Source organism: Amyelois transitella, chromosome 20, assembly GCF_032362555.1.
Source record: "Amyelois transitella isolate CPQ chromosome 20, ilAmyTran1.1, whole genome shotgun sequence".
Lineage (NCBI taxonomy): Eukaryota > Metazoa > Arthropoda > Insecta > Lepidoptera > Pyralidae > Amyelois > Amyelois transitella.
Window position 1 is genome coordinate 1703810 of NC_083523.1, and position 15119 is coordinate 1718928.

General features: G+C 36.5%; 1 protein-coding gene across 1 annotated transcript; it reads left to right on the forward strand.

The window, feature by feature from the left end:
- Positions 1-7361: 7361 nt before the first annotated feature.
- LOC106138448 (broad-complex core protein isoforms 1/2/3/4/5) lies at positions 7362-14600 on the forward strand. Its single transcript, XM_013339599.2, has 5 exons — positions 7362-7409; positions 9431-9571; positions 11254-11430; positions 11906-12161; positions 12933-14600. The coding sequence occupies exons 1-5, from the start codon at positions 7362-7364 to the stop codon at positions 13151-13153; spliced, it is 843 nt and encodes a 280-aa protein (XP_013195053.2). The 3' UTR covers positions 13154-14600.
- Positions 14601-15119: the final 519 nt, after the last annotated feature.

Here is a 15119-nt window from a genome sequence, read left to right on the forward strand (position 1 = left end):
CTAGACGAACGTATCTTGATCAAATTAAGGACGTCCTGGTAAAGGGTCAGGTCAAAAGTACCCGAAACCGCCGAGCTTGTATGAAGAGAGTTATGAATGTGGATGAAGCGAAGGAAGTATGCAGAGATCGTGGCAAGTGGAAAGAGGTAGTCTCTGCCTACCCCTCCGGGAAAGAGGCGTGATTTTATGTATGTATGTATGTATAATACAACGGTAGTAGTACACCTCTTGAAGTATTTGGCAAGGAATTCTTATAGAACAAAATAAAATCTTGACAGTCTTCATTTCAAATAAATAGGACAAATAACAAGTATTACATAGGTAAGAAACAAATGTATTGTTGGCTTGCTTTATGTGAATCTGGTTACATAGGTACATAATCACGTCTATATCCCATACAGCGTAAACAGAGCCGACAGTCTCGACAATACTGAAAGGCCGAGTTCAGCGTGATTCTACCTTTTTCTGTAGACGGCGCAGGCGACTAAAAGTTACAACAGTAATAATCAGTGCGTCGTTTATTATCAAGATGGTGTGGTCAGGCAATCTATTGTTTATGCATTTAATTGGATAAATTTTTTAAAAACTTAATTGCCCTTATAAATAAAAACACGTGGACTTAACGCCTTATGGCATTCTCTGCCAGTCGAACCTTTGAACAAAAATCTAGAAATATATATAAGGGCGGGCGGCAAACGAGTATTCTTAAATTAAATATTTTATACAAAAATGATTACACCAAAGATCTTCTTTTTAATTCTCACTTGAAAATCTATCTCTCTCTCTCTTTGTCAACTTTTGACATGATAGTCCTTCGTCCGAATTTCACTCTAAACTTTGTACGGTATTCATCATTTTTATTTTTTTAACGGAGAAGTAAACTAAATTACGACGTAGGTATCAGACAAACAATTACACGTCAGAGTAATCTTGATAAATATGAGAATTATACGGCGCGGGTGCATACATAAATAAATTTCAATCCTTCATCTCTACGCCGTGCTAAAGCTGCTTTTCTTGATGTGCCCGAGATACTGAGGTATCCAATTTGTTTGCAAAGAAGAGACGGTAGTGCGAATTAAATAATGCTAGTGATAAATTGAATACATAAAAAAAATCACGTCTCTTTTAGCCGCAATTTTAGCTGAACGTGGCCTAGTAGTCGTAGTAGTCTTTTCAAGACTGTTGGCTCTGTCTACCGCGAAAGATATAGACGTGATTATATGAATGTATGTATGTCTTTTATTATTCTGGCTTTGAACAGGAGCCACACAGACATAAGAATCTACCTGGTGGATGAAAGGTTTTTGTATAGTGGGCCACACAGAAAACTACACCTCCTAAGTATCGTAGACGTATAGTCTTCTAAGATGCCCGCTGTACTTGACAATCGTAAATCCCACCTGAAAACTCAAGTTAAGCAAGGTAATCTCAGTTGTAAAGTTACATGTAACCGGAACGACTTTACTCATTCGCCTAAAAGCATTCCTCATCACCCATAAAAACTTTTCTCATAAAATCAACAAAACTCTATAGAAAACAATGTTCTTTGGGTATTACATTAATTAAACCGAGTATTTTAACCTAACAACTTAACCTTATGCGACCTTTAACCCTATATATATATATAAGGAGATAATGCTCATTATTATATTTAGAAATCTGCTTCGGATAAACAAACAGATGAAAACAGAGTAGGTATAGATAAGTCTGGTTTTTCAAACTTAGTGAATAGGCGTCCCTAGTCTTTTCTTTCTATACATAAAAACATAGAGTCAGGATTATGCCAGGAATATTAATATAGAAATTCTAGTAATAGTGCCCTGTGGCTCCCGGCACCAATACAACAAAGGATAGGATCACTCCATCTCTTTCCCATGGATGTCGTAAAAGGCGACTATAAGGGATAGGCTTACAAACTTGGGATTCTTTTTCAGGCGATGGGCTAGCAATCTGTCACTAGTTGAATCCCGATTCTGTCGTTAAGCCAAATAGCTGAACGTGGCCATTCAGTCTTTTCAAGGCTGTTGGCTCTGTCTAACCCGCAAGGGATATAGACGTGACCATATGTATATGTATGTATAAATTCTAGTACAAAGGTACTTCAGGGTTTGTAAACAAAATAAATCTAGAAACACATATTTTGTAATTTCTACCCCTACTCTCACGCCGGCGGTGTAGACATGGCCAGACTCAGGTTAAATTTAGTTGTATAAATTCACAGATGTGGACATGGTATTCTCATCGTATAAAATAACTCCAAGTTGATAAAGCCTTCCCTTGATTGACTTGTACAAAACGCGTGGAAAGGTAAATAAATATTTTTTCTTCGCTTACCAACCAGCGTGGAAGCATTTATAAAAATTAATTTTCTAAGAAACAGATAAAGAATCCTAAAGGTTGTTTACACCAGACTACAAAAGAACTGTTTATATAAATTTTTAAGAAAATTAAAAAGTTGACTTTGTTTTTTTTTATTTATGAAGGCGTTTGTTAGCCCAACTCCCACGCAGTACGGAAAATAGAAATAATCTTAAATGGCATAATAATACTACTTGCTTGTGCCCGCGACTTTGTCTTCTAAAGAATTTAGCAACAAAATTATGTAATTTTATTCGTTACAAAGGTCCTTTTAAATTAATATTAAGTTTCATCAATTCATATTAACCTATTTTAACGTGAAAATTGAACTTTTTACGCGTATCATCGATTTCGGTACATATAAGAGGAATGATACCTTATAAGCCGAAGTATATTAACTTTTTCTTACTAACAACCGCATATACTTATAAATAACTAGAGGCCGCTCGCGACTTCGTCAGCATGAAAACCCTATCAATCCCGCGGGAACTCCGGGATAAAAAGTAGCCTAAATGTTATTCTGGGTCTTCAGCTACCTACATACCTAATTTCATCGTAATCGGTTCAGTAGTTTTTGCGTAAAAGAGTAACAAACATCCATACTGACATACAAACTTTCGCATTTATAATATTAGTAGGATTCTTAACAGCAATTTCACCTCCACAATATAAATATCACTTCAGTAAATAAAATGAGTTTTTTATAGGTATATATTTTCAATTTCCTACGTCTCGTGCAGCTTAGTTCTTTTAAAAAGCATTTTCTATGTGGCCGCTTTGCGAAGGCTCCACATGCCAAAAGGTAAACAGCTGTCGATTGTAAAATGAGTCGTACCACTTGGTAATATCGCTTACAATAGCAGCAAATAGAAAACTTGTCACGGCCAGTCCTGAATTATTCGGTTCAAAGGGTTTTGTAGTTCCGAACGACACCGGTAGGGGCGCCGGCGTCACTGTTTTACGATGGCGGGCAATGGAATTTCTTTCAATTGGAAAAGCAACTAAAATTGAATTTGATGGTCGCGTTCTTTATTTGAATGTAAATTGTAGCGGGCCATTGGTTAGAACAAAAGTGTGTTGTTGTCACAATGAACGATATAGTTTTAAATAATTCTAGCAAGTCCATAGAGAAATAAATTGATTAAAAAAAAAAATACAAATTTATTGATTAAACTTCGATTGTACAATTTTGACTACGTTCGTTAGTTTAATATTCAGTAATCGATTGATAAGTGCCTGCGTGTCCGTTCCAACTTGTATATGTTCGAATCCATAAAACTAAATATTTTCAAATTCCACCACGGCTAAAATAAATTTGTTTGTTTGAAAACCGATGCTCCCACAGTGAGGGAAAACATCATGAAGGAACCTTCACTTTCAGGCAGCTAGATGTGTAACCATGATCCAAACTGGGTTAGTTTTTCCTGACTCCTGTAGTTCCGAAGGTCATATATGGGATATAGGTACCCATGTTTTTACTACATTATTACTTAGCTTAGGTACTCATTTCAGAGTCAGGGTCATAGAGGTACCTGCTCTGGATAAACAAAGAGATGGAAACAAAGTAGGTATAGATAAGTAGGTATAGATATAGTGGTTTATGTAACTAAGTAATTAGGCCCCCTAGACTTTTCTTTCCAAACTTAAATACATAGAGTCACGTCTATATCCCTTGGTGGGTAGACAGAGCCATCAGTCTTGAAAGACCGAATTCCACGATCAGCTGTATAGCTTTATGATGGAATTAAGATTCAAATAGTGACAGGATTCATTTCAACTTGATCAGAAATTAAACAAATATGATAGGTACAATGATAAATTCTTATTTATTCGTTTTATAAAATATTATCATCTAATTTTTTCTTCAAAGACGTGAGGCCGATCAGTTCAGTTATATCTTGCCACGTCGAAGCGTCTATGGCCATCATCAGGTCAGACTCCAGATATGCTGCTTCTACTGTAAAAAAAATAGATACACTCTATGGTTTCCTTGTGCCGTGTGGTTCCCGGCACATTAGAATAGAACCACTACATATCTATTTATCATGTATGTCGTAAATACGAATAAGGGAAAAGACACATTCATCTTGTGCAGATATACCATGATCCAATGAGTGAGGCCTCTGCAAAGGTTGTGGACACGGAAGTCGCTTCGTGTTCAAAACCTTACTAACCCAGGGTCCTCCTCAAAAAGCCCCAGGGAGCCAAAAGGCATCATGGTAGAATGCATAGTCCCATAGATCCCATGATGCCTTCAAAATGGTAGGAAAGCAGCGCCGGAGAGGTTTTAGTGCGGTAGGTGCCAGGAGTCCCAGACTCCCCCGGGTGAAGATCCGAGGGGTAGTCCGTAAAAATAATTTCCTTTACATTACAAAATAGAGTATATAACCGGGTCTAAAGCCAAGATGAAGAAGTCTTAATCACTTTCTTTCATGTCTAGTAGCGAAGAATAAACATAGTGTGTACTATCACCGGCAGAGAATCTTGGCCACTATGGTTTTTATGTAACCGAGGTGTATTTTTTCTCTGTAGCAAACTGTACTAGCTGGTTCCCTTCACGCGCAAATATGAAACTCAAGGAAAAGGCTTATTTTTTTTATTTATCTTTTAGACACTTAGCTAGCAACTTTGCACTCTTTCTCAATCTCACTTTCACAAGCTTATGGCAGTTTTACAATTGGCTTTGTCTACCCCGTAAGTGAAATAAAGGTGACGTGAGTGCCTTTTATATTTTGTGTATGGTATAAATAAAATATCTATCAAATCAAATTGTAAGTTATTTAAACTGTTTCACTTTGAACAAATTAAGTCGTAATAATGTTCGTAGTAATCGAATGTTCTGTATAGGGAAGCTCTGAAACATCGTATTTCCATACACCATACACTTGACCAGAAGCTATTTAGGCCGGCCGTAGCAGAGCCTTATGTAAAAGCGACCTGCTTTTGTAGCGCCCCTTTACTTTTTAACAACAATAAAGAACTTTAAAATACAAATTAATTTTTTTATGCTCGTAGTTCAGCCCACATTCAATAAATACATAATCTCATTAAATCCTATCCCAGTGCATATTTTGGTACATCCTCTCTACTAAAGTGCTTCCCTATATATATATCAATATATATACCATAAATTGCAACTTGCGAATATGATATTATTAGTCTATTGCCGCGAACTAATAAATACCTCGCGAACACTTTTTTACAAAATTTCATATTTATATATTTTTTGTTAATTCATAGTTTAATATTACTTTTACCATCTTGTTACAAATTTATAAATAAAAATATCTTGGACGTACCTATTAAAAAAGAAAATGTAGCAATAAATTTTATTTCATGCTAGGGCCGGCACTACAGACTTAAGTTCTCCGATGTAGTAAACTTGGGAAACCTACTCGCATGTTGTAAGTCCTTTTCTGAGTACCCTTTACACATTTAGAATAGGTATTACTAACTTGCCCGCGTACGTTGCACTGATATATACATATTATGTATATGTGCCATCATTAATGTTTGCGTCTAGTCAAAGTAACACTAGGAAAATTAATTAACAATACATACATACATATGGTCACGTCTATATCCCTTGCGGAGTAGACAGAGCCAATAGTCTTGAAAAGACTGATGTTTGGTTTAATGATAGAATTGAATATGTTTTTTTATTATTTATTTATTTACCCATAGCCTTAAAGAATCCCAAGTTTATAAGCCTATCCCTTAGTCGCCTCTTACGGAAACGAGATGAAGTGGTTCTATTCTATATTTTATTGGTGCCGGGAACCACACGGAACGGCACGGAATATAAACGATGACTGACTATATTATCATACCTCGCATTTGATTAATGTTGTCAACCATCTGTTTTATATTGGAGAGTTCTTTTTCAATAGCCATTTTTGTTTTAGAGAAAAAATCTGGATCGTTAATATTTTCAGAAAGTTCCATTCCTTCCATTATTTTTTGTTAGGTTTAAATTATTTCTAGAAAACTGACTGAGTGAATATTTTTTCCCCGCCTCAATTCACTTCTTTTTCAGAACACGTTATGGCCTGGCACAGATTAAAAACCATGCAGCCTTGTTAATTCTAATTTTACTGTGCCTTAGGATGGATATAATTTTTAAGGCAAAAACATATGTTATAACTCTTACCTTAAAAAACTTTATGTAGTTTCAAATTCGTAAAATTGACCAAATGATGTAATTATTCTGAAACCGATTTGCTCCTATTAACGATTTAAATAATTACTTTTATACATTTCTCTTTGCCTTGCTGAATAAATACTTAATTAACTGTCTTTTTTAAAATATTATAAAGATTTTGAAAAAAAGTATTAAAATTCTGAATATTCCGTTATCAAACAAATAAAAACATACAAGCATGTTTACAAAATATCATGATCAAAGAATAAATTACATTTTTGTCACCATTCCAAATAAAATAGCGGAAAGGCGTACCTTTTAAAATTACAATTTGAACGAGTCATCCAAGTATAGCGGACACAATTTTTTACAACATTAAAAAGAAACTTGCATAAACATACATTTGTCCAATTAAAAAATTTGTAGAGTGTATAAATGTGTCTAATTTTTATAAAAAAAAATGTGTGAATCGTAAATAATTATGTATATTGGAGGCACTAGCCAAAATAATATTCAAACGATATCCAATAAAAAAAAAATATGAATTACGAATTCGGAATTTGAATCGCAAATCGCTCCAATCGACAATTAACGAACAATGATGCCAATCATTGTACTAAAACTGTTTTTGGATGGGATTTGGTATGTGTGGCGCGTCACTGACTGAATGTCATTCGATTTATAAATACAGTTCAGCTCCAGAAATAGGTAGCTACAGGTTTTCCAGGCGTATAGCCGAAAATAAAGTCGCCTGGATTCGGTTAACAATTATATTATTGTCTTCGAGTGCGTGCCACGTTCGATAGTGAGTGACGCTTTCGCTTCCCTCTTTTTTTTATTTATTTTTTTATTGTGAGCTATGGATGATGATATGCAACAGTTTTCTTTACGCTGGCATAACCATCAGGTAGGTAAGTAGTTTATTTTATGTCGACACAGCCTCAGGTACACACACAAACATTGTTTTATTACTATAACGCCTTGTACATAGCTTCGAAAGAAAATTAAATTCTTGAAATATTTTTTAGGGGAGTTTTGTGATTACCATCACCTGAGACTTCGTTAGCGTTATCGAAAGTGTTAGTAGATGGCGGTTAATTACACTTTATAGATTAGAAGTCGCGATTTAAATTTAGGGAATTCTCTAAAAATCTGTAACAGGTTTCAGCTTTCTATGACTTAATTTCGGTTTGTTTTGATCAGTCAGTGAGTTTCTACTTTTGTACAAAAAGCTACAATGTACTTAAAGATCGCTGCATCAACCTTTTTAATATAATACAGGACAAATCACACAAATTGAGCTAGCCTCAAAGTTATTCCGAGACTGGTGTTATGGAAAACTCTCTTTCTCACCTTGGCGTGTTCCCAGTTGCACCCTATGCCATTAAGCCTCGGGGTATATGCTATGGTCCGCTTTCCAACTCCTCTCTTTCCACTTCTTTCAGCCTATCGCGTCATCAGCTCTAAAACCATTGGCACGCATAGGTTTCGCGGCGACAAGCTAGGATTTCTTCGGTCTCCCTCTACTACCTGGACCCGTCAGAGGGTGCATGGCCAGACATTTGTTCCCCAGATAGTCTGCAGGACATGGTTGTACCAACGCAGGTGGCGCTCTAGCATTTATCTGCTATGTCACGGACATGATGGCTGCCGCGGATGGAATACTAACTCAGCGATACTATACAACGAAAACTCTGCATACTTCCTTCGCTTCATCCACATTCATAACTCTCTTCATGCAAGCTCGGCGGTTTCGGGTACTTTTGACCTGACCCTTTACCAGGACGTCCTTAATTTGATCAAGATACGTTCGTCTAGGTCTTTCCACTCCGACCTTTCCCTCCACACTCTCCTTGTATACCTATCTGCTTAGTCAACCTGCTTTCATTCATCATAACTGCATCTATCATAAGAACATTTCTATGTAAGTTTAATAAGTATTCGCCAGGCATCTCCTCAATGCTTTCAGCGTTCTATGCACGTATAGCAATATAGTTCATCCATACAACAAATGTTAAAGTATGTTTGTTTTTCCGTATTTCACGTGGAACCCGCAAAATTTCCAGGATGAAAAATTCTTTATGTAACTCCAGAAGGTGCTTCTCTCTGCGTAAAATTTCCTCAAAATAGACCTTGTCGTTTATGAGTAAAAACGTAACAAATTACAAATACAAATCTTTGTTTGCTTAGTATGGATCAGAAAGTTAAACAAGTTTTCCATTATATTTTCTTCTCTCGTGGTACAGTTGCTTCGTAAAATAAACAAAGCTTTCATTGTCGTTTTAACTTTTCTAAGCTTACATATATAACAAGTATTATATATTATTTCTTTCAATATTACAGCTTTATAACTTTTCGCAAAATAAAAAATAAATACTCTGAAAACTTAAATAATAATCATTTAAATTATGCTTTCTATGTCTGTTACTTGTAACTGTTAAGCTTTCCTGACCCTGTAACGTAGCTGTTTTGCTATAAATGTTATTATTATGTACTTTCGCTTTCATATATTTCCTAAAAAAAAAAAATATTTTCTTTCAATGCTATTTGTAAAAGTCGAGGTATATAAGGATCAAGGTAAAAATAAACGTGTGATTCTTTTTTTAGGCGAAGCATCCTGTCACTATCGGAATATAAATTCTATCATTTAAGCCATTCAGTTGAATATGACCTTCTCGTCTTTTCGATATTGTCGAGTCTGTCTACCCCGTAAGGGATAATCACATGATATACCTATGTTAGTAAAACATTCACAATTTCGAATGATAGATAATGCCTTAAGTCCACCTAAGTAACAAAGTACAAAAAAATAAAATAAAATAAGTATAATATCTAATGTACTTCGATGAAAGCGAAATTACGTTTATAAGAAAATTAACATACAGGGCAGTTTAAATTTCCACTAAATTGCATCACTGTATTCAACAGAACAGTATAATCGGAGCCCTAAGCCGCATGCTGACCACTGGAGCCCTGGCTGACGTCACTCTGAGCGCTAACGGGACCACGCTGAAGGCCCATAAAATAGTACTTGCCTCATGCAGTCAGTACTTTGCACAACTTTTTAAGGTATATCTAAGTTTTTAAGTAATTTAAAAAACTAAGTTTCCGATACAAAAAGATTTACTTAATTCATGTCGTATTATGAAGTTCCATCCTTCTAGTGTTAGTATGTTCCTCTATAAAGAAGATTCCAAGGTGCGTGTGATCCTGGATTAGGTTAGTCAGATATTACCTACTTCAACAACCTAGCCCATATAAAATCAGAAACTAAGGGATAGGCTTATAAACTTGGAATTCTTCTTTTAGACGACGGGCAAGCAACCTGTCACTATTTGAATGTTAATTCTATCATCAAGCAAAAAAACTGAACGTGGCCTATCAGTCCTTTCAAGACTGTTGGCTCTGTCTACCCCGCAAGGGCTATAATCGTGACTATACGTATGAAGTAACTATGTAGGTAGGTAAACATACAAATTTCACGGATGAAAAACAAAGATTTCACGGATTGATATATAAATTCGACGGCCTCTGTGGCACAGCGGTAGTACGCTTCTCTGTGACACCGGAGGTCCCGGGTTCGAATCCCGGTCAGGGCATGATGAGAAAAGAACTTTTTCTGTTTGGCCTGGGTCTTGGATATTTATCTTTGTAAGTATATATTATAAAATATATTACCGTTGAGTTAGTATCTCGTAACACAAGTCTCGAACTTACTTCGAGGTTAACTCAATCTGTGTAATTTGTCCCGTATACTTACATTTTTTAATACAACCTCCGACTCAACATCGTCTGTCGCGCGGTTCCCCAGGTATCACACCTAGCCTGGCGGGAGATCTTCCCTTTGGTGGAGGTCGAGCATAATCATCCCTCCCGCTACAGGGTGACCCCGACGTGATTTTCATGGAACATACCTTAATTTTAAAATGTGACTAAGTAAATGCTTCATACTTTAAAAACCAATTATAAGACCAAATATGTGACTTTGTGTACTTTGGCGGGATTCCATTGAAAACCAATTATCATTTGGAACATTGGGAATACGTTTGTATGAAAAGGAGATCAGAAAAAATGGCGTAAAAAATGAATGCAATTTTACAGTGGCCTTATATTCTTGAGATTTTTCTTTTAGTCTCTGTCTATCACTATCTCTACTGAATTTCAATTACAGTAATTAACCATACGTACTGTCTTTATTTCTGACCGAAACTGGCTCTATATAACCCGTTAAGGATAAGGACGTGATGTATGTTTTCTCTACCCGTGCACATTGTAAAATTCAAAGGTTAATAACATTGGGATTCTTCTTTTGGACGATGGACAGGTTGCTACATGTCACTATTTGAATTTCAATTCTATCATAAAGGCATACAGCTGAACATGGCTTTTATTGTTTCGAGACTGATGGCTGTCTTCTCCGTAACGGATAGACATACAAACATACATATAGTCACGTCTTTATCCCTTATGGGGAAGACAGAACCAACAGTAAGTCTTGAAAAACTTACTACACGTTCAGCTGTTTGGCTTAATGATAGAATTGAGATTCAAGTAGTGACAGATTGCTAGCGCTTATCACTTACTCGCCTTTTACGACATCCTTGGGTAAAATATGAAGTGGTCCTACTCTTTTTTCTATTGATGCCGGGAACCACACGGCACCAATAGAAAAAAGAATGTGATATACTTATATTTGTGTAATTTTTATCTGCTGGACACTGATATTGAAGCCTTTTATGACTTCTTTCCAGGACCTAGAGACAGAAAACAACACATTAGTGGTAGTTCTTGGCTGTGATGCTGCGGAGTTGCGTCTCCTCCTCACCTTCATGTACACGGGCGAGGTGACTGCTTCTAAGAAGATCCTACCTTCATTGCTAAGATTAGCTCAAACCTTGAAGGTGTCTGGCCTAACTGATGCCGATACGGTAAGTTTCTTTACAACAAATATCACTTCTTCCTCCTGGCTATAGTCCCGGCTCAATCAGGGTCTATGGTCAAAGGCATACCCCTCTCTCTCCTCCCTTCGGAAGAAGAAGTCTCGATGACTAAAAACAGCATGTACTTAAGTGCATTTAAACTCACGGGCGAACCAGTACCGCAGTAATGACGTAGTATGCGCAAACGACGAATTTTCCAAAGCATAAGCTTTATACATAGTTCATTAGTTAGTTCTTATGAAAATGTCGTAAAAGGCGACTAAGGGATAGGCTTACAAACTTGGGATTCTTTTTTAGGCGATGGGCTAGCAACCTGTCACTAGTTGAATCTCAATTCTATCGTTAAGCCGAATAGCTGAACGTGGCCATTCAATCTTTTCAAGACTGTTGGCTCTGTCTACCCCGCAAGGGATATAGACGTGACCATATGTATGTATGTATGTAGTTAGTTCTATGTTTTCAGAATACCGCCGTCACACCGACAGACTCTGAACCATTGGAACACGAAACCTCGCCCATTAATTTGGAACATAAAAACGACGCCATCTTGGACACGTCCGACAGCAATTCGAAACACGACGACGAGCCGAAAGAACACGACTTCGTGCGTGAGAGAGACAGACTGAGCAAGTTGGACCAGATTGTACAGAATTTGTATAGCACGCACAAGATTGGGAGTCCTAGTGTCACACCGATTACTGCGCCTGTGGCTAGCATAGGTAAGACATTTTGACCTAACATTAGGTATTTAAAGTTAAGCGAAATACCCGTATTTTTATTGTTTTTGGATGGGAAGAAATACAACAAATAGTTAAATTTGCTTCTGCGAGAAAGAGAGACAAAGAAATATATACAGAGTATATATACAGGGTGACATTTCAAACAACTGCATCCTTTTAAACATAGACTATACCCATGCTTCTGAGCCGTCTGAGCCTATTTTTATTTAAATTAAACGTCATCATTTCCACATTTAAAAAACCCTCAAAAACTACGTCACACGCTTTATTAAAAACCAATACTACAAAAAGGAATTAAAACTAAACATAAATAAATGTCTGAAAAATAAATTATTTTTCTAGTATCAAGATTAAGTAAAGTACAGAGTTGTCGAGATCGCTCAGCTGAATGAATTGTGTCGTTGACCTCTGAATCTTACGCGTCGCTTTTCCGCCGGCCGGGGTGATATGACGTATTTAGGATCGTGGATTTTGATACTTTTATTTTTTTTCGTACCTTCTGAAATATGAACTGATATTTTTCTATTAACGTTTTTAAATATCCTTTAGATGAGGACACTTAACAGTTAAATTTATGCAGTTGAATTAAAAGTCACCCTGTATATAGGTATCTCTCTCTCTGAAGAGGTAGGAAGAAACTACATCTTTCTACCACGGTCCCAGCATGTTAGATCACTGAATCATAGAATGAGATTAGATTCCTCAATCAAATTTCATTCGCGACTTACCCTTATTTATATTTAACACCAGAACAAACAGACTACGACAGAAAATGGCGGATCAACAGCTCAGTGTGTACAATTTGCAACAAGCGGCTCAGTAACCAATATAACCTGCGCGTGCACATGGAAACGCACGCCGGACGGCGGCACGCGTGTCGGTCGTGTAGCCACGTGTCACGCTCGAGGGACGCGCTGAGGAAACACGTCGCCTACAGGCACGCGACCCAACATGACAGGACGGATGCGTGACGAGAAATATGCGTGTGTCGGTACATTTTTTGAACCCAATTGCAGATGTATAATCTAGAATGTTGTTAAATACCACGTCGACACGTCGTGCCGTGTGGTTCCCGGCACCAATAAAAAAAAGAAAAGGACCACTCCATCTTGTTCCCATGGATGTCGTAAAAGGCGACTAAGGGATAGGCTTATAAATTTGGGATTCTTCTTTTAGGCGATGGGCTAGCAACCCGTCACTATTTGAATCTCAATTCTATCATTAAGCCAAACAGCTGAACGTGGCCTATCAGTATTTTCAAGACTGTTGGCTCTGTCTACCCCGTAAGGGATAAAGACGTGATCATATATATGTATGTATGTCAACACTTTAAAACTTAATGAATGTTAAAATATTCCTTAGTTTTTAGACACCCAAACTACTAAAAACCGCATAAAAGGTTCCGTACAGATAATGAAGACTTGCTCACAATTATGCAAAAAAGTGAACTTCTTCACTTAGTGAGACACGCGTGTCGGACGTGTAGTAACGTGTCGCGATGGAAAGACGCGCTGGGAAAAACACGTTGCTTACAGACACGTAACGCAACATAAGAGAACGGATGCATGACCAGAAAGATGTATTTAAACACATTTTTCACTAGCAAAATTATGAAATATTAAAGAATAAATAAAATACTGAAAAACCACATTGGCATTGAAAAAATGTGGACCAACACACATTGCATTGATCAGCTTAAGACACCAAAATATTATATAGACTACACACTCTCATACCTTAATTACAAAAAAAAAATATAATCAAACTCACTATCGTTCTTATAAACCCTTTAGACTATCTACCTTTTGGTCATCGTGTCGCGTACAATTGTATAAACACAAAAGACAAAATTATACCTTCCTTATTAACATTACCCACCGAAAGTAGTTGCTCTTGAGAATTTTATCGTAATCTTAACAAAAGACACGTCATACAAAAATAACTTGTCTTCCATAGACGTTACACAAAGGCCATAATTATGGTTATCGATGAAATCAAAGAGTTATTAGACCAATTTAAAGTATCAAAGACAATGCCTATTATAACAAGAAATAATCGTTTTTAAAACGAAAGAAAAATAAACTATTTTAAGTAACGATAAAAAATTAATACTTCTCAAAGACATATTTGTAATTTTTCGCCACGACTATATTTTATTTAGTTATGTTTATTTAACTATAAGTTATTTATTTCATATAATTACCCTTTTTTGTAAAGACAATACTGTAGGACTGTTGTAGGAATCTTTATTTATTCAACTCAATGTTTTTTTATGTTGATCAGTATGTTATTTATATCAATATTGTTTGTTTACAATTTATTCTGTGATATTTACCTTAGGGCGAGTCCAGACTATGTAAGTTATAATAAGTGAATACCTGTTTATAGGTACACTTAATGAAAAAGGTGACTGAAAATCTGAAAAACTTATTTAAAGATAAAATATTTATGATAAATAGATTTCACTGAAATTTGTCATGGCGTCCTAACGATTTTTGGAAATTGAATCAGTAGTATATCGTTCTGCTTTTAAATAGGATGTTAAATTTAAATAAAAAGTTTTCCATTAGTGACAAAGGCAACATGTCTTCTACCCCTGGCTTTAGTCCCAATTGCATCCTCACCACTCTAGAGGAGCATGGGGTATACCTTTGACTATCGATTCTGGATTGGGTGAGTCAGATTTTGTATACGAAGCGACTCCCATCTGACCTCCGCAACCTTTGCTGGGTAATCTAACCCGTATTGGATCGACCATGGTTCCACATCCAGTTGCCAGACTGTGCAGGTTTCCTCACGATGTTTTCCGTCACCTTAAGAGCATCGGTTAGTATTTAAACGAATGTACATAACTTTGAAAATTGTCTTTGGTTGGTACATGGCCGTGGTGGGGATTCGAACCTGTGCCTTTTTTCGCCACACGCATTCTCACCTTAC

Bases quoted from the DNA above. Each gene is read 5' to 3' on its own strand.
- LOC106138448 (XM_013339599.2), top strand. From the start codon at position 7,362: ATGGATGATGATATGCAACAGTTTTCTTTACGCTGGCATAACCATCAG. The intron at 7,410-9,430 runs GTAGGTAAGTAG...TGTATTCAACAG, and splicing joins TACGCTGGCATAACCATCAG to AACAGTATAATCGGAGCCCT. The intron at 9,572-11,253 runs GTATATCTAAGT...ACTTCTTTCCAG, and splicing joins ACTTTGCACAACTTTTTAAG to GACCTAGAGACAGAAAACAA.